Raw genomic sequence first — 19,498 nt, 5'->3', positions numbered from 1 at the left:
CGGGGGGCTCACAGTCTTCATCCCCATTTTACAGGCGAGGGAACTGAGGCACAGAGAAGTTAAGTGACTTGCCCAAAGTCACACAGCTGACAAGCGGCGGAGCCCACATTTGAACCCATGACCTCTGACTCCAAAGCCCGGGTCCTTTTCCACTGAGCCACGGAATGAAGGCTGTTAAACTCAGATAACTGGGGAAAGTTGTGGACTGCCTTTCCCTGGAGACGTTTAAGAACAGGATTTAAACCCTTTTGTCCCCTACAGGTCTGGTGAAGCAGATAAATGGGCTAGATGACCTCTGAAGTTATCTTGCAGCCTTGAATCTCTTTGATTTAATGATTTACTAGGGAAATTAAAGTATGCCGTGAAATGTGATCAAAAACCTTCAAGAAGCACTCCCCATGGAAGTGTAATAATTTATTTCTTCCTGTATAAACAAAAGCTCCTCACAATTGGTTTCAAGATTCTCCACCAGATATCTCCCTTTTATCCACTCTCTTCTCTCATGAAACCCTAGCTCGCACTCTTGGCTCTTAGACTAACTATACCTGGTTTGCTACCCTTTGGTTTTTGAGTTATTGCTCATGTCTTTCTCCCTGCATAGTAATGGCTTCTCCCTCTTCAAAGCCTTCCCAAAAAAGTCAGAGACGTTTCCTGAGTAATTCCTCACCTTCCTGACCATCCCACTCCATCAGCCACCCTGGCACTCTGGGTGTACATACTCAGTTCTGCTAGAATGTGGGCTTTCACTCTGCATTTTCTCAACAATGTCTGACAGCACAAACCCATTTAGGTACAGCGCTGTGGTATCGGAACAAATATACACTGCATGTGTACATGGCTACAGATATGGTGAATACTGCAATGGGAGTTTTCCTTCTTGCAGGCTTTTGTGAGAAGGCATTTTCCATGGTAAAGGAGAACACAGTGTATCTGCTTGCTTATTATTTCTTTGCTTACTTTGGTTTTTATCAATTGTGCTTTGAGTTCTGATGTATGTACCCAAGCACCTAGTCCAGCACTCTGTGCACAGTGGCAGTTCAATAAATGCTGTTGATAATGAGGTGAGGTTAAATCTGGCCATCTTTACCCACAAGGCCTAGCTACCTGAAGCCAAAGGGCCATACTAAGCTACTAAAATTTGGTATCTTTTTTTGTGGTATTTGTTAAGTGCTTACTATGTTCCAGGCACTGTTCGAAGCACTGGGGTAGAGACAAAGTAATCAGGTTGGATGCCATCCACGTCCTACATGGGGCTCATACTCAACCCCCATTTTACAGATGAAGTAACTGGGGCACAGAGAATTTAAGTGACTTGTCCAAGGTCCCACAGCAGACAAGTGGTGAAGACAGGATTAGAACCTAGGTCCATACTCTATCCACTACGCCACGCTGCTTCTCCTGACACTCATACCGGCCCTATACCCTTAAAGCCTTCAGGATGATTTTAGGGGAGGAAAGACAGCTCCAGGGGGACCTGTTCTGGCTGGCAGCCTTCCAGGGGATGAACAGGTTTTGTGATGGGCCATTTCCTCCCAGTCCAAAAAGTCCAAGTGGCTAAAGTGGCTTTGGCCCACCTCATTTCTTCTCCCCTTTCCATCCTTACCTCTTCCCTAGCATGCCGGTGGGATAAGGCATTCTGAGGCAGGGGATAGAAGGAACTGCCTCTTTTTCCACCCACCCTCTAGAACTGTGGGACTGGGCCTGGTGTCTCAGAGGGTCCTCCTACCAGGATCTGCCCAAATTCAGAGCTGAGTCTCCCTCAAAGTGGCTGGAGCTCTTCCACGCCCAACCTAGGTCAGATTCTGGGGTCCTCAAAGTTACGCTGCAGTGGGCATGGATTGGCAAAAGAGCCCTGGCAAAAAGTCACCCTGCTGTGCCAAAATCATGACCACTCAGTGCCAGCGTGGCACAGCAATTTACCTGTGCTATTTCCTTCCCATACCCAGCAAGAGCAAAGATGTGCAAAACAGGGTCACGATGTAAAGTGAACACACTAATGAATAGAATTCAGGGAGTTTCTACCCACAGGGGAAGGCATCAAAGGCAAACTTCCAGGTTAAATCAAAAGCCCGGCAGTAAGTAGTTTACAATTCTACTGTTTGCCGATGGTATGGGAGCTCGAGGTCCTGAGCTTTTAGGGAGAAGGAGTCACATCAAAACAGTGTGAATCACAGAATTAGAGCAACCTCAGGGATCATCTGGTCCATCCATTAGCTCCAAACAGAACAGATCCTAACAGAAAGAGTCATTTTAATTCATTTTAAAAGTTTCCAGAGACAGAGTGGGGTAACGTTCAGGACATTCCACCTGGAACCTGGACCCAGTGGAAAGAGTCCAGGCCTAGGACCTGAGTTCTAGTCCCGGCTTCACCACTTACCAGCTGTGTGACCTTGAGCAAACTGCTTCACTTCTCTAGGCCTCAGTTTCTTTATCTGCATAATGGGGATTCAATACCTATTTCTCTCCCCCACTCTCCCTCACCTTAGACTGTGAGCTCCATGTAAGACAGGGACTGAGCTCCATGTAAGACAGGGACTGTGTGTTACCTGATTACCTAATATCTACATTGGGCTTAGTATGGTTATTATAATTATAATTATTATTATTATATGTCTGAGCCTTGTTCCTGGTAGTACACAGGCACACACCCTTTGGGTTCAAAGACTGTTCAGGACATTGAGATTTTACTCACATATGTGGGCATGGCTGAAAAACAACAATGTGCTACCAAAAGTCCTTCTACATGTGCACATTCAGATAGTCTTTAGCCTTAAACACAGTCTGGGCTATTTTGAAAATGATCCACAAGGGTTGATTGCTGAAAGGGTCTTATTTGTTCTTTTTCCATACCAAAGAACATTCCCCAAAATGTGCATTTACTCAATACCTGCCAACTTCAGGTATATGGAAAAGAAAAGGAAAAAGATGTTGATAAGGCACCTTTTTTTTCATTTTTTTGAACAAATAAGAAGCTCAGAAAAGAAGCACACAGATTAGCTGATGGGAAAGTTCTCCCCAACAGTGATCACCCAGTTCATGTGCTAGAGACACAGCAAAGCCACTTTACAAGGAAAACACAATTGCATATGGAAAAAAACAATAACATTTTAGAAAAAAATTTTGGATGAGAAGAGACTATCACTTTCTCTGGGGGAGGTAGGAGATAATCTCCCATTTTTCATCCAACTAAAAATGGGCAAGAATACTGTCCAGAAGTCCTCTGGCAGCTATGGCCCATGCATTTGAAACAACTGCATCAGTTGTGAGCCATGATTTGCAGTGTTCTCTCAGCAATGTTTCAGGGTTTTGAAACATGTCTGTCAATCACTGTCATCCTGAGGGTTTGACAGAAGAGAGAGCCCTCACTCATTAGGATTTAGCTCTTACTTAAAGGTAAAGATTTGAGCTTGAGAAATTGACATTACTGCAAAAAAGAATGCCAAAAAAACTGGAGGCTTATGCGAAGGCACTGCCAAGATGTGAACGACAGTGCAGTTACTCATGGCAAATCAATTTAACTATTTCATATGGAAATGTTTCAACCATCCGTATTTTTCCTTTCTGATACAGCGAGTGGTCAATCAGCTTCTTTTCTCAGTAGGGCTTGCAAGCCCTGCCCCTGGAATGAGTGCTCTGGGGTGAAGAAGCATGTCTAAATGTAAAAGCTTTCTCATCTATTATAGCCCCAGGGCTACAGTGAAAATGGAATAGTAAGTGCATCCCATCTTGAATTCATCCACATCCACTATGGAAGGCAAATGCAGATTTCAAAACCCCAAGGTACTGTATGAGCTCAAGTCCAGAAACAATCATAGAACAAAACTTTCAGGAGATGTCAGACTGCAGACAGAAATCATAAGAACCTAAGAAGTAACCAGGCCACTGGTCCTGTCATGGACAGAGGCAACAGGATGCTTGGAGGAATAGTGAGCTGCTTGCCCTAGACATCCATAATAATAATAATAATCCTTCTTCTGGGATTATTTAAGTGCTTACTGTGTTCCAAGTACTGTATGTTCTGAATCCTGTACTAAGCGCTAGGGTAGATAGAAGACAAGTAGATCCAACAGAGTCTATGTCCCAGTCGAGGAGGGAGAACAGGTATTGAATCCCCATTTTCCAGAGAGGAAACTGAGGAACAGAGAAGTGAAGTGACTTACTCGAGGTCATGCAGCAGACAAGTGGCAGAACCAGGATTAGAACCCAGGTCCTCTTACTCCCAGGGACAGGCCTTTACCAATATACTATGCTGCTTCTTGCTCATCCCCTGTCCCATAAGAAAAGGCCCCTATGACACTATTGTCCCTAGTCTTAGAACTCTAAAACTGGAAAGTAACTCAAGAGATGCTTGCCTCCCACACCATCCAGAACAGGTGACCACCTTGGCCCGGAAGCTCCACAACCACCTTCGGCATCCAATTCTGGTTTAGCTTATTCACTTTTGTTCGACTGAAATCTCTCCTACTTTAATTTCAGCCCATTTTCCTTTGTTTAGCACTCTCTGGAAAAGGATAATAACTTGTCATTATCCTTCCTCATTAAAACCCTTCATAGGCTTGACTACAATTATTAAGTCACCTCTTAGCCTTCTTTTCTCCAGGCATATCAATTCCAACTCCTTTAACCTTCCCTCACAGGACCCATTTCCCATCCCTCTAATCATTTTTTTTGGCTCTTTACTGAACACTCTCCAGTTTCTCCCCACCCTCTGTAACATGCAGTGACCAAAATGAAGCCCTATTCTCTAAAAAGACTCTGACAAGCCCAGTGTCTCTAGCACAAGAATTACTTCCAGGCTCACACACATCATATTCCTGTTAATATAAAACCTTTTTAAGTAATACCACTTCATTGCTGATTTACATTCAGTTGGTGGTCGATAATGGTCCCTAGATGTTTTTCTACTATACTTACATCCAGCCAGTTTTTTCCCTATCCCACATTTGTTTTTCATTCCTAAGTGAACGACCTTATCCTAGTCCCTACTGAATGTTTGTGTGGGACCATTTTTCCCGTTTTATCTAGAATGGTTTTGATTTCACTGCTCTCTTCCAAAGTGCTAGCAACCCTACCCAATTTACTACCATTTGTGTAGTCTCGATTCCTTCACTTGTAAATTCTGGTTTAGCCAGGATGGTACAGATTTTTGTAGACCTTCCCAGGTAATTTTAAAACATTATACAAATATCTTGAAAATGGGCTTTCTTATGGTATTTGTTAGGCACTATATATTAAGTGCTGGGGTAGATCAGCGCTTGGAACAGTGCCAGCGCTTAGAACAGTGCTTTGCACATAGTAAGCGCTTAATAAATGCCATTATTATTATACAAGCTAATCAGGTTGGGACACAGTCCATGTCCCAAATGGGGCTCACAGTCTCAATCTCCATTTTACAGATGAGGGAACTGAGGCCCAGAGAAGCGAAGTGACTTGCCCAAGGTCACGTGCAAACTAGTGGTGGAGCCAGAATTAGAACCTAGGTCCTTCTGACTCCCAGGCCCGTGCTCTATGCACTAGGTCACGCTGCTTCTTCTGGCTAAACTCATCATCACCAACATTTATTGAGCACCTACTGTGGGCACAGTACTGCATTAGGTACTTGGGAGCATACAACAGAAGTCAAAGACCTAGCCCCTGCTTTCATCATCATCATCATCATCAATCATATTTATTGAGCGCTTACTATGTGCAGAGCACTGTACTAAGCGCTTGGGAAGTACAACAATCTAATGATCTGCCTATCTAGCCTGAACCCCAACTGTTCTTGCATTCTTGGAATTCCATGTAGCCTGGATGAGGCCAGCTCTGCACAAGGTCAGTTTAGGCCCTGAGGTATTCTGGCATTTGTGGCCCCAGAAACCTGAAAGAAAAAAATGATGTCCCAAGGTCCCCTTTTTCAAAAAAAATAATATTGCTCTTCTACCTGCCTCTCTATTTCTTAGACTGTGGACAGGGTCTGTGTCCTAACAAATTATCGTGTATCTACTCAGAGAAGCAGCGTGGCTCAGTGGAAAACTTCCATCTTCAACCGCTCACTCTCCACTGGTTCCTTCCCCTCTGCCTTCAAACATGCCCACATCTCCCCCATCCTAAAAAAACCCGCTCTTGACCCCACCTCCCCTTCTAGTTATCGCCCTATCTCCCTCCTACCATTCCTTTCCAAACTCCTCGAACGAGTCGTCTACACCCTCTGCCTCGAATTCCTCAACACCAACTCTCTTCTCGACCCCCTCCAATCTGGCTTCCGTCCCCTACATTCCACCGAAACTGCCCTCACAAAGGTCACCAATTACCTCCTGCTTGCCAAATCCAACGGCTCCTACTCTATCCTAATCCTCCTTGACCTCTCAGCTGCCTTCGACACTGTCGACCACCCCCTTCTCCGCAACACGCTATCCAACCTCGGCTTCACAGACTCCGCCCTCTCCTGGTTCTCCTCTTAGCTCTCCGGCCATTCATTCTCAGTCTCTTTTGCGGGCTCCCCCACCCATCCCCTTATTGTAGGGGTTCCTCAAGGGTCAGTTCTTGGTCCCCTTCTGTTCTCTATCTACACTCACTCCCTTGGTGAACTCATTCACTCCCACGGCTTCAACTATCATTTCTACGCTGATGACACCCAAATCTACATCTCTGCCCCTGCTCTCTCTCCCTCCCTTCAAGATCGTGTCTCCTCCTGCCTTCAAGATAGCTCCATCTGGATGTCTGCCCGCCATCTAAGACTCAGTATGTCCAAGACTGAACTCCTCATCTTCCCATCCAAACCCTGCCCTCTCCCTGACTTTCCCATCACTGTAGACGGCACTACCATCCTTCCCGTCTCACAAGCCCGCAACCTTGGTGTCATCCTCGACTCCGCTATCTCGTTCACTCCTCACATCCAATCCGTCACCAAAAACTGCCGGTCTCACCTCCGCAACATCACCAAGATCCGCCCTTTCCTCTCCATCCAAACCGTTACCCTGCTGGTTCAATCTCTCATCCTATCCCGACTGGATTACTGCATCAGCCTCCTCTCTGATCTCCCATCCTCCTGTCTCTCCCCACTTCAATCTATACTTCACGCTGCTGCCCGGATCATCTTTGTGCAGAAACGCTCTGGGCATGTTACTCCCCTCCTCAAAAATCTCCAGTGGCTACCAGTCAACCTACACATCAGGCAAAAACTCCTCACTCTCGGCTTCAAGGCTCTCCATCACCTCGCCCCCTCCTACCTCACCTCCCTTCTTTCCTTCTACAGCCCAGCCCGCATCCTCCACTCCTCTGCCGCTAACCTCCTCACTGTGCCTCGTTCTCGCCTGTCCCGCCATCAACCCCCGGCCCATGTCCTCCCCCTGGCCTGGAATGCCCTCCCTCCGCACATCTGCCAAGCTAGCTCTCTTTCTCCCTTCAAAGCCCTACTGAGAGCTCACCTCCTCCAGGAGGCCTTCCCAGACTGAGCCCCCTCCTTCCTCTTCCCTGCCCTACAACCTTCCCCTCCCCACATATATGTTTGTACAGATTTATTACTCTATTTATTTTACTTGTACATATTTACTATTCTATTTATTTTATTTTGTTAATATGTTTTGTTTTGTTGTCTGTCTCCCCCTTCTAGACTGTGAGCCCGTTGTTGGGTAGGGACCGTCTCTATATGTTGCCAACTTGTACTTCCCAAGCACTTAGTACAGTGCTCTGCATACAGTAAGCGCTCAATAAATACGATTGAATGAATGAATGAATGAAAAAGCATGGGCTTGGGAATCAGAGTTCATGGGTTCTAATCCCGGCTCTGCCACATGTCTGCTGTGTGACCTTGGGCAAATCACTTAACTTCTCTGAGCTTCAGTTACCTCATCTGTAAAATGAGGATTAAGACTGTGAGCCCCACGTGGGACAACCCGATTACCTTGTATCCCCCCCCAGCGCTTAGAACAGTGCTTCCCACGTAGTAAGCGCTTAACAAATGCCATCATTATTATTATTATTACTCCAGTGCTCAGCACAGTGTTTGGAACACGGTAAGCACTTAATACTATTATTACTGTTATCATTATTAATCTAGTTTAGTAGAGTACATTGTACCCAGTGGGTGCTCAAGAAATACTGTTACTACAGGAGAAGCAGTGTGGCTCAGTGGAAAGAGCACTGGCTTTGGAGTCAAGGGTCATGGGTTCAAATCCCAGCTCTGCCAACTGTCTGCTGTGTGACTTTGGGCAAGTCACTTAACTTCTCTGTGCCTCAGTTACCTCATCTGTAAAATGGGGATTAAAAATGTGAGCCCCCCGTGGGACAACCTGATCAACTTAACCTCCCCAGCGCTTAGAACAGTGCTTAGCACATAGTAAGCACTTAACAAATACCATTATCATTATTATTACTACTACTATTGCTATTACTCATACAGGGCATAAAAGAGATTGATAATTAGAAGGTTCCTCAAGAATGTGGGAATCATCATTCACATCCTCTAACCTAAGCCACTAAAGAGCAGATACACATACTGCTAAATTCTCCATCGACTTGCCAAACACAATGGGGAGAGGGTTCTACATGTTCCCTCCTGAACCTAGTCTGAAACTGGGCTTTAAACTAGGGGGAATATTCGTTCATTCATTCATTCATTCATTCATTCAATCATATTTATCGAGCGCTTACTGTGTGCAGAACACTGCACTAAGAGCCTAGGAAAGTACAATATAATAAAGGGTCACATTCCCTGCCCACAACGAGCTTACAGTCTAGAGGGGGAGAGAGACACCAATACAAATGAATAAAATTAGTTATGTACATACGTGCTGTGGGGCTGGGAGGGGGGAAGGGCAAAGGGAGCAAGTCAGGGAGATACAGAAGGGAGTGGGAGATGAGGAAAAGTGGGGCTTAGTCTGGGAAGGCCTCGGAGGAAATGTGCCTTCAATAAGGCTTTGAAGGTGGGGAGAGTAATTGTCTATGGAATTTGAGGAGGGAGGGCACTCCAGGCCAGAGGCAGGATGTGGGCTTGGGGTCGGTGGCGAGACAGACAGGCGAGATCGAGGCACAGCGAGAAGTTTAGCACTAAAGGAGAGAAGTGTGTGGGCTGGGTTGCTGAAGGAGAGAAATGAGGTGAGGTAGGAGGGGGCAAGGTGGTGGAGTGCTTTAAAGCCAATGGTGAGGAGTTTTTGTTTGATGTGGAGGTGGATGGGCAGCCACTGATGCTTTCTGAGGAGTGGGGTGACATGACCTGAGCATTTTTGTAGAAAGAAATGAAAGATATCCAAGCTGAAAGAGTTGGACAAAGGTGTTTGTCTTGTCCCATTTTAAAGTAAGCATAACAGAATTTGTGCTGAGGATGCCACAGCAGCCCCTGGAAAAACAGTAGGATTCCTCTGCCACTTGGCTGCTTTGTGACCTTGGACAAGTCACTTAACTTCTCCATGCCTCAGTTTTCTCATCTGCAAAATGGGGATTAAATGCCTATTCTCCCTCCCACTTAGACTGTGAGCCCCATGTGGAACAGGGACTGTGTCCAACTTGATTAACTTGTATCTGCCCCAGCATTTTGAACAGTGTTTGACACACAGTAAGCACTTAACCAATGATGCAATTAATCAATTAATCCAAGCTACCCCTCTTCTCGAAGGTCAGTGTCTTGAGGAATACAAGGGATGGGGGGGGGGGGGGGGGCGAAGGCGAAGGGGAGGCCTGACATCACAGAGTGACAGTGTGGCTTCTGCACGAAGCTTGGTCATAATTCCGGTCCAGGCCCTGAGTCTGAATTTTGAGAAAAGGCCCGGGCACCCAGCCCTAGAGTGTTTGGGTTTAACGGTGATTCAGGCAGTGGGTCATGGGTTGCCAATATTGTGCTCATGTCCCGATTCACTCTGTATCTTCCAGCTCACACACAAATATTGTATTTCCTTAGAAAAAGGTGAGATTTTCAAAACTGATGCACCAGGATTTTTCTAAATACTAGAACTTGGGCCAATGTGGCCGAAATTAGCATCCTCTGGGTAATGTCACAGGATTTCTGTTTGTGTAGCCAGTGAGCTCATTAGGACTGATTCCTCAGTATATTAAAACAGCTGGTGAACCCAAGCATAATTTAAACAAATAATGCCTGATTTTCTCTGAGCTCTCTTTAATGAAAGAGTGTCAAGATCTCTGGGCCTTCAGCGATATCGAGAAAGTGAACTAGAATTGAGGAAACTCAATCAACACCCCTCCTATACCCCTGAGAACTTACGTCCATATCTTTATACTTGATTGCCTCCCCTATCTGTAATTTCTTTTAACGTCTGTCTCCCCTGCTAGACTGCAAGTGCCTTGAGGGCAAGGATCATGTCTACTTACTGCACTCTCTCAAGTGCTTGGTAAAGTGCATCAATATATATTATTGATTAATTGATTGAATTAACCAGGGGCTAACCAGTTGGACTGTGGATGGTCCAGGTGCCAAAAGTAACCATCGTGTTGCTGGGTACTCAACAAATGGCTGTGTATAACTGGTCAGCTTTTTATTTGAAGAATCACTTTAACTTCTCAGTGCCTCAGTTACTCCACCTGTAAAATGGGGACTGTGGGCCCCACATGGTCACGGACTGTGTCCAACCTGATTAGCTTGTATCTACCTCAGGGTTTAGTACAGTGCCTGGCACACAGTAAGCGCATAACAAATCCCATAAAAAAAGAGTTTGGTAGAAACTCCAGACTGTGCCCAAATACAGTGTACACTGTAAGCTCCTTGTGGGCAGGGATCAGGTCAACCAACTCGTACTGTAGTCTCCCAAGTGCTTAGAACAGTGCTCTGCACACAGTAAGTGCTCTTCTAGACTGTAAGCCCATTGTTGGGTAGGGACCGTCTCCATATGTTGCTGACTTGTACTTCCGAAGCGCTTAGTACAGTGCTCTGCACAGTAATTGCTCAATAAATATGACTGAATGAATGAATGATTGATATAGTATAGTGCTCTGCACAGAGTAAGCACTCAATAAACACCATCGATTAATTTACTGAAATATCAATCTTAATGTTAAATACCAACTTCATATTGAGAAAAACTGTCTTGCTGACAGGACCAGCAAGAGCCATATACCAATCATCTTTCCTCTGGGCTTGCCACGGGGACTCTGATGGCAGCTCAGCCACCCAATATTGGTGTTTCTCCCCCAAGCCTTACCCCCACACCCAGAGCCACCTTAGGAAGCTACCATACTATCCCTAGAACACAGGCTGGGAAATCAGAGATAGGGATAAGGGATTTATTTATTTATTTGTACATATCTATTCTATTTATTTTATTTTGTTAGTATGTTTGGTTTTGTTCTCTGTCTCCCCCTTTTAGACTGTGAGCCCACTGTTGGGTAGGGACTGTCTCTATGTGTTGCCAATTTGTACTTCCCAAGCGCTTAGTACAGTGCTCTGCACATAGTAAGCGCTCAATAAATACGATTGATGATGATGATGATGATTGACAAGCAGGGTAGAGAACCATAAACCTGATGAAATCTTTTCAAGCCGCACTTGGTTTTACCCCACTGTCTGTTGAGACTGATGTTTCAGTGATTCACCTTTGTTTAAGGCCATTTGAGGAAGAGGTCCTTATGCTTAACATGGAGCTCAGAGAAATGAATCTGAATCCAATGAGATCTATTTCAGGGAATTACATTCTGAATAATATTAGTTTCAGAATGCAAATGAAAACATTTGAATTTTTTGTTTAAAATTTAAAATAACAACAACATTTTAAAAATCCCAAATTAAGTCAAATTGGCAAGATAAAATAGGACATTGAGTTGCACAAAATTAATTGGAAAAAACACAGCAGCAACTGCAAATGCAGAGAAACTACTTTTCATAAAAAAAATTGTTTGGCATTTGGAATTAGTGATCTGTAATAAACACATCCTGGTTAACAATATCCCTGGGAATTACAGCATCTGTTGTGAATGCATTTGAGAAACACACAGAATTCTGCTGAGTTCATCCAAGAAGCCACAGACCCCAGTAGCTCTTCCACCTTACAGCTCACTCACTTTGGAAAACACTTTCAAAAATAAAGTCTTGCAAGACTATATTCAAAATCACTTGAAGGAATGAAAATTACCCTAAAATCAATTAAACAGTCTTTGTCCCCGTGTCTAGTAAGGAGACCAGCTCCAGCTAAGTTGGCGATTAATTGTGTGATTTTTTTTTTCATCTCTTTGAGCCTCAATGTCCTCATCTGCAAATTGGAAATCTTTACTACCTGGCCCACCCTATACCCCAGAGAGGTGATAAAGGTCACTTGAGATACTCTCTAGACTGTAAGCCAGTTGTGGGCAGGGAATGAATCTGTTTAATGTTATATTGTGCTCTACCAAGTGCTTAGTACAGTGCTCTGCACAAAGTAAGTGCTCAATAAATATAATTGAATGAATGGATTCCACAGTTGTGAAAGTACCGAGTTCTAGGAAGAGAGGTGCTTTCAAAATCCAAGGTCTTCCTGGTTTGAGGCTCCCTGGAGTTATAGAAAGGAAAGCCATCTCCCTCTGTACCCCCTGCCTTCTTCCAGCACTGAGGCAAGCTTTCTCTTCAACAAGGAGCATACTAGACACCCCCTGAAGAAGCACTTCTACATGCCAAGTCAATCAGTGTCACCAGAGAAACATAGCCAAAGGAGTACAATTCTAGGCCTAATTGCAAAACATGGTATCTCAGCTGAGTGGTTGCTACACTGCATATCTGCTCCCTCTCAGCCCCCAACAAAAAGTCCCAGCCCCAGGACTGCAGAAAATTAGCCTTAAAAACACAATTAACAACTGAAAGAGAGCACACATGGTGGCAGATCTGAACCTTGATGGGCTTGTCTGCTTGCCCGGGTCATTTTGGGATCCTGGCACAGTACTATTTTCTTGATTGCCAGAAGGGACTGCCAGGGCCGCCTAGAAGCCCAAGAAGGTTCAGGTAATGACTATTCTTTGGAGAACCTTGGGCTCAATCAGCTGTTTAAGATAGATTTTCTTCTGTAAACACAGATTTGTTTGAAACTTTGGGATTCATACTCATCGTGCTTGGCAAAGAGGAATTAAAATAGCATTCATTTGGTACTCCTGAACATTATTTCCTATTCCACTATGCAACTGAAGCTGAACAATTTTATTCCCAGAAATAGTTGGACCAAAGAGACTCAGTCTGACTTGGTTCAGAATCTAACGTTGAGGGATGTGAAAGCTAAATAACCTCTATTGTATTGTACTCTCCCGAGCACTTAATACAGTGCTCTGCACACACTAAGTGCTGAATAAATAGCATTGATTGATCTCATTGCCAATTCACCAACATCACTATATCCCATTTTAGCCCCATTCTTGACAAATTTTGATAATTTTATAGGGGATTCGGGATGAGATCAAGCCATCAAATTTATTCCTACCTGGGACAAATATTTCTTGAGAGTGAATCTTTCCCAATGCAAAGTGCTGATTTTATTTCCCTTTGGAATTTGTTTCTCTTTTATAAATTCTCACCTGTTTGCTACAAGAAGAAAAACTGGGCTCCGGAACGCATTAAGTATTAGGCTCAACCCAGTCTTTTTTTTACACAAAGAAAAACCTGTTTGTCAAGCTGTTGTACCATCGTGCAGCCCTCCTAGAATGCAGTGCAGGCTCAGTCTGTGAAAGCTGATCTTCAAGGAACTATAATCAAACCAGTTATTGATTCCTTTGTCAAATGGGTGGGTGTCTGACAACACGTGAACATAATTTAACATTTGGACAATTCTTCTCCCCTCCCCCAGCATGGGCAAGAATGGATTTTCAATTCAGGGAGAGATTTGCTGGCCCAACACACAGAAGGAGCGTGGCCTTGGATGTGGACATCCTGCCAGGCCCCTGGGAACCTCGAAATGGGTATATCTTGGAGCGGGATCTGTGTCCCTCCCTGTGAGTTTCTGGGTTGGGCCACTGAGGTTCCTGAAGCGTTGTCTTCTGAGTGCTGAAAGAGTCTGACATAGGGGGGCCGCTCCCAGGAGCCTCATGATGGCAGCCAGGAGCAGCCAGCATAATCTGCCATGCCCAAACTTTGCTTCTGTGGGCAGGGATTATGTCTCTACTAACTCTACTGTGACGTTCCCTCCCAAGAGCTTAGTACAGTGCTCTGTACGCAGTAAGAGCTCAATAAATTCCACTGGTTAAGAAGGGAAGAATCCAACAAGATGCTAGGAAATCTGAACATGGTTTTCCTTCCATAGCAGGGAAAAAATGGCAGTCACGGGCTTGGGAGTCAGAGGTTGTGGGTTCTAATCCCGGCTCCGCAACTTGTCGTCTGTGTGACTTTGGGTAAGTCATTTCACTTCTCTGTGCCTCAGTTACCTCATCTGTAAAATGGGGATTAAGACTGTGAGCCCCAAGTGGGACAACCTGATGACCCTGTATCTACCCCAGTGCTTAGAACAGTGCTTGGTACATAGTAAAAGCTTAACAAATACCATCACCACTATTATTATTAATAATAACAATAATCTATCGAGGTTATTATAAACATAAATGGAAAATTTCTCTTAATTAGGATACCAATATCTTACAACAATACAACACAGACTTGAATGTTCTGTTCTCCTGTCTAATCTTCTCAGTACGGTCCTTGGATTCAAGGGTAGGTATGCAGTTAGAGCTCTGAACCAAGAAAAGAAGAAAAGGTAATTCAAATGAAAAAGAAAGATGAATAGAGATTTAGAGAGCCCAAGTGAATGGCTATATACTTACTATTTGGTTGAATCTGAAAGCTGATATTCTCGTCGTCTGTCATAACACTCTTGGATTCCAGGATCATTCCATAAACTCTTTATTGCTTCCACATAGGTGTTCTCGAAAGCGGACACCTTCTCTACATCAACTTCCCGAACCAACTGAGCCTGGGCCTGTTACCGAAAAAAGATAAAATAAATTTAAAAAATCACTTTTAACCATTTCCACAGCTAAACATACACCACTTATTTTTAATTGGTATGTTAAAAACACATTCAATTTGTTGATTTCCCATGTGAGTTGTCAGGCTATTACTTGCTTTGTATAAAGGATAATTTTTTTTGATGATAGTCAACTAGTTTACAAGAACTAAAAAACTCTAAGGTCTATGGTTTATAAAGATAGTCCAATTTTACCTTCCCTAACCTAGAATGCAATCCCCAAGGCTTGAATGGACTTGATTAAAACAAATTGAAAGGAAAAAAATGTCAAGAGCCTTAACAGAATGATTATTAAGGCATGATCCACAAAAGGTTGCTTTCTTTAGGATACTATCACAACCTGGAACAGTTAATATTGTTGAATTGAAAAAAAAACAACAAGAAGTATCATTCTGTTTCCAAGCCTGGAGTTTATTCTGAGCAGAGACATAATATACCTGTCCTGAGGTTTTTGTTTTTTGTCCAATACCCCTGTTTGCCTGGCAATTTTGGACAAGCTTCCCTAGGTCTAATAAGACTCATCTCTGTCTTCACCAGAAAGTTAAACTTAGTTACCATATGAAAAATACTTTAATACTGTCAACATGGACCAACTGTACGACTTGGTATAGTAGCACTGAAAACTTTACTCATTGTCCTCCAGCTTCCTTAACAGTGGCTCTATCGAAAACATTTCCCCCCACTGACTCTCAAGAGGAGATATTTCACTTGCTCTTAAAAATCTAACTCCTCTCCTTGTACTGTGGATCCCATCCTCTCTCAACTCCTAAAAACAATTGCTCCTACTTCCCTGTCTCACTGCCATCTTCAACCACCTGCTCTCCACCGCTCCTTCTCCACTACTCTCAAACATACTCAGGTGTCTCCCAAACTGTTCTCCCCTTCCAGTCTCCTTTAGTTGGCTTTATATGCCTGCTACCTTCAATCAATCAATCAATAGTATTTATTGAGTACTTACTGTGTGCTGAGCACTGATCTAAACACTTGGAAAAGTACAACAGTGTATGTACTCTGCTCATCTTCAAAGCCCTACAAAATTCATAGCTCTTCCAAGAATCCTTCATTGACTAGCCTCTTTTCTCTACCTTATTCACCCTCCCTTCTCCATCACCGATGCCCCACAGCACTTTCGTACACATTCTTATATTTTGCAGCTGCTTCCCCTAGCTGAAATTTATTTTAATGTCTGTCTCCACACTGGTCTGTGAGCTCCTTGAAGGGAAAGGATCATGTCTACCGACTCTACTGTACTGTACTCTCTCCAGTACTTAGAATGGCGCTCTGCACACGGTCAGTCCTCAAGAAATACCACTGATTAAGTAGGCACAATCCCTACCCTCAGGGAGCTGCAATGCAATCAGATTTTCATTCCCTTCACTCTACTGAGACCATACTCCCCAAAGTCTCTAATGACTTCCTCCTAGCCAACTTTCACAGGGCTCTACTCTCTCCTAATCTTCCTGGATCAGTCAGCTTCCTTCAGTACTGTTCACTCTTCCCTTCTCCCAGAAATGCCACCAAATTTTGGCTTCACTGATCCAGTTCTCATCTTCCTCGGAGTACTCTTCCTACCTCTCTGACCATTCCTCTGTCCCTTCACCAATTCTTATTCCACCTCTCAACACCTAAATTGGGTGGCCCAAATGTCTCTGTTTTGGGTTCCTAGTCCTCTTGCTATTCATTCAGTCTTTCAGAAAACTAATCCACTCACTTGGCATTACCTACCCTATATTTCTGGATAACTCCCAAATCTCTTGCCAGCCCAGACCTCTCACTTGCCTTCCAATCTCACATTTCCTCTTACCTCTAGCCCATCTCCACATGGATGTCCCAACAGCACCTGAAATTCACCATGTCTAAAACTGAAATCATCTTCCTTTCTGAACCCATTCCTTGTCCTCCTAACTTTCCCATCACCACTGACAGCACCACCATCTTCCCTGTCCCATAAGCTTGCCACCTTGGTGCCATCTTTGACATCTTTCTTTTACCTCTTACAATCAGCCTGTCATTAGGATAGTGCTCTGCACACAATAAGCACTCAATAAAGACTGTTGAATGAGTGAACATGGGTAAAATATGACAAGCATTAAACAGTCAATTCACAGTCCTATGACCAGAATTCTGGTTTTCAATATGATTAAGTTATTATGAATCTAATCAGCCTCCTCGATGACCTCCCTGCCTCCTGTCTTTCCCCACTCTAGTCCATATTTCACTCTGCTGTCCAGATCATTTTTCTAAAAAAACATTGAGCCCATTGCTCCCCATTCCTCACAAACCTATAATGATTACCCATCTAATCTACTTCCCCATCAAACAGAAACTACTAAGGCACTCAATCATCTCTCCCCCTCCAATTTACTTTGCTGGTCTCCTACTACAACTCAGCCCACTCATTTTGCTCCTCTAACACCAATCTATTCTCTGAACCTCGATTTCATCTATCTCGCCACCGATCCCTTGCTCGTGTCACCCTTCTGCCCTGGAACTCCCTCATTCTTCATCTATGACAGACCATCACTCACCCTTCCTTCAAAGCCCTCCTACAATCACATCTCCTCCAAAAGGCCTTCCCTGACTAAGCCCTCATTTCCCTTACTCACTCTCCTTCCCGCCTCATCCTATGCACTTCGATCTGTACCCTTTCAGTGCAGGATATCCACACCACCCTCAGCCCCACAGCATTTATATACATATCCTAATACCCTGCCATTTCCTCTAGCTGTAATTTATTTTAATGTCTACCTCCCACTGTAAGATCCTGTTGGGCAGGGATCCTGTCTACCAACTATTTTGTATTGAACTCTCCCAAGAGCTTATTCAGTCCCTTGTGCCCCGTAAGTGCTCAATAAATATCACCAATTGATTTAATGTGTAAAGCATTATACCAGGAGCTGTGAATCATTAGGAAGAATCCTTATTCCCTGAAAGTTTTGGAAAACGTCTGTCAATTGCGAGGTGCTCTGAGTAACAGATGAAAAAGATAGATGGGTGAGTGAAATGGCCAATAATACTAATAATTAATAATTATGGTATTTGTTAAGCACTTTCTATGTGCCAGACACTACTAAGCGCTGGGGTGGATACAAGCCAATCAGGTTGGACACAGTCCCTATCCTGCATGGGGTTCACAGTCTTAATCCCCATTTTACAGATGAGGGAACTGAGGCACAGAGAAGTGAAGTGACTTGCCCAAGGCCACCCAGCAGACAAGTGGCAGAACTGGGATTAGAACCCATGACCTTCTGACTCCTGGGCCGATGCTTTATCCACTAAGCCATGCTGCCCAGGTGGGTCACATACTTAAGGGAAAGACAAACTCTTTTCTAGTCTTGAAACAAATACAGTAAAAATTAGTTTAAATCTCCTCCTCCTCCACCCTCAGGACTTCTCAATAGGAAATGTATAGATTCAATTCTATATTCCCAGTTCTACTTAAACTTTTTAAGCACATAGCCATAAATTAAAGACAAACAATCATTTCCTAGGTACGGTCTTAAATTAGGATCTTTTAAGTCTATGTCTATGTTGCAGATAGCCTCAGGAGGCTCAAGAAATAGTCAGGGTAATTCACCGGTATCCTAAGTGCCCACCTGGAGAACTTACTTTGCTCTGAACAATTGGGTAGTTGAGACAGGGCCTTCAGAAGAGAATATCCACTCTAGAGGATTCCTCTCCCTCCATTCGCCCCTTTTTCTCTACCTCGTAGAACAGTCCTGGCCATATAGTTCTCTAGAAACATCTTCCTTATAAATGGATTCTAGTTCACCTAGGTGGAAATGATTAAACATTGGTCTTAAGGCTGTCTGAAAGGTGCAAATGTACAATGTACAGTGACAGGAGGGTGGAGAGGGGGAGGATGATGGGATTATTATCACATCTCTACAACCCAAACTGTTCCTGGGGAGTTTTCTCCTCAAGTGGCCCCAGCCCAAGCAACTGTTTGTTCTAGTATTTTTCTTCTCCCACACACTTCTCCAACTAGAGACTTGGATATGATTCCTGGTCAAACAATTTCCAAACAATAAAAAACCGTGGAGGGAAAAAAATCTGGGAATTTCAGGGTTGAAACAGATGCAAAGGCTGTGCTCACATCAGGCAGGCACACACCCTTAAAACAGTTTTGAAATCTCTCTGATGCTGCAAACTAGTAGAGGTAAGGTTTCTAAAATAAATCGCATATTCACAACCTGGCCCAATGTATCATCTGAAAGACGCGCTGTTTCCATATCTGGAACATAGTTAATGATGCCAGAGAAAAAAGATTTAACTTACTGGGCACTTTTTATTGTTATTATTAAATATTTATTGAGCACCAGTGATGTGCCGGGCACACCACCAAACACAAAATTAGATTCGGTCCCTGCCCAGCAGGCTTATAATCTAAAAATATATGGTCCCAGCCAAGTAAGGGAATACACTCCAGACAAAAGACGAAGACACCTTCCCGCTCCACATTCTGGCCAACTCCCAAGAACCATCTGGATGATCCCGATCAGAATTGTTCTGTCAACTTAACTCCCACTGATCTCTTTAGCCTAAGATGCAAGCCCTCAGTGTGACAGCCCCACAGGGAACATTTCATGCAGAAAACC

The 19,498-nt window shown here is 43.9% G+C and overlaps 1 protein-coding gene across 3 annotated transcripts in view; it reads right to left on the bottom strand.

The window, feature by feature from the left end:
- GNAQ (G protein subunit alpha q) overlaps positions 1 to 19,498 on the bottom strand; it is a 342,540-nt gene that overhangs the window by 99,417 nt on the left and 223,625 nt on the right. For all 3 annotated transcript variants that reach the window (XM_038769485.1, XM_038769486.1, XM_038769487.1), the window contains exon 4: positions 14,698 to 14,852. In XM_038769485.1, coding sequence (XP_038625413.1) covers positions 14,698 to 14,852 — 155 coding nt within the window. The remainder of the gene's footprint in view (positions 1 to 14,697; positions 14,853 to 19,498) is intronic.

This window comes from Tachyglossus aculeatus, chromosome X4 (assembly GCF_015852505.1).
Source record: "Tachyglossus aculeatus isolate mTacAcu1 chromosome X4, mTacAcu1.pri, whole genome shotgun sequence".
NCBI lineage: Eukaryota > Metazoa > Chordata > Mammalia > Monotremata > Tachyglossidae > Tachyglossus > Tachyglossus aculeatus.
Note: the sequence above shows the minus strand (reverse complement) of the source record. Positions and strands in the feature narration are given on the sequence as shown.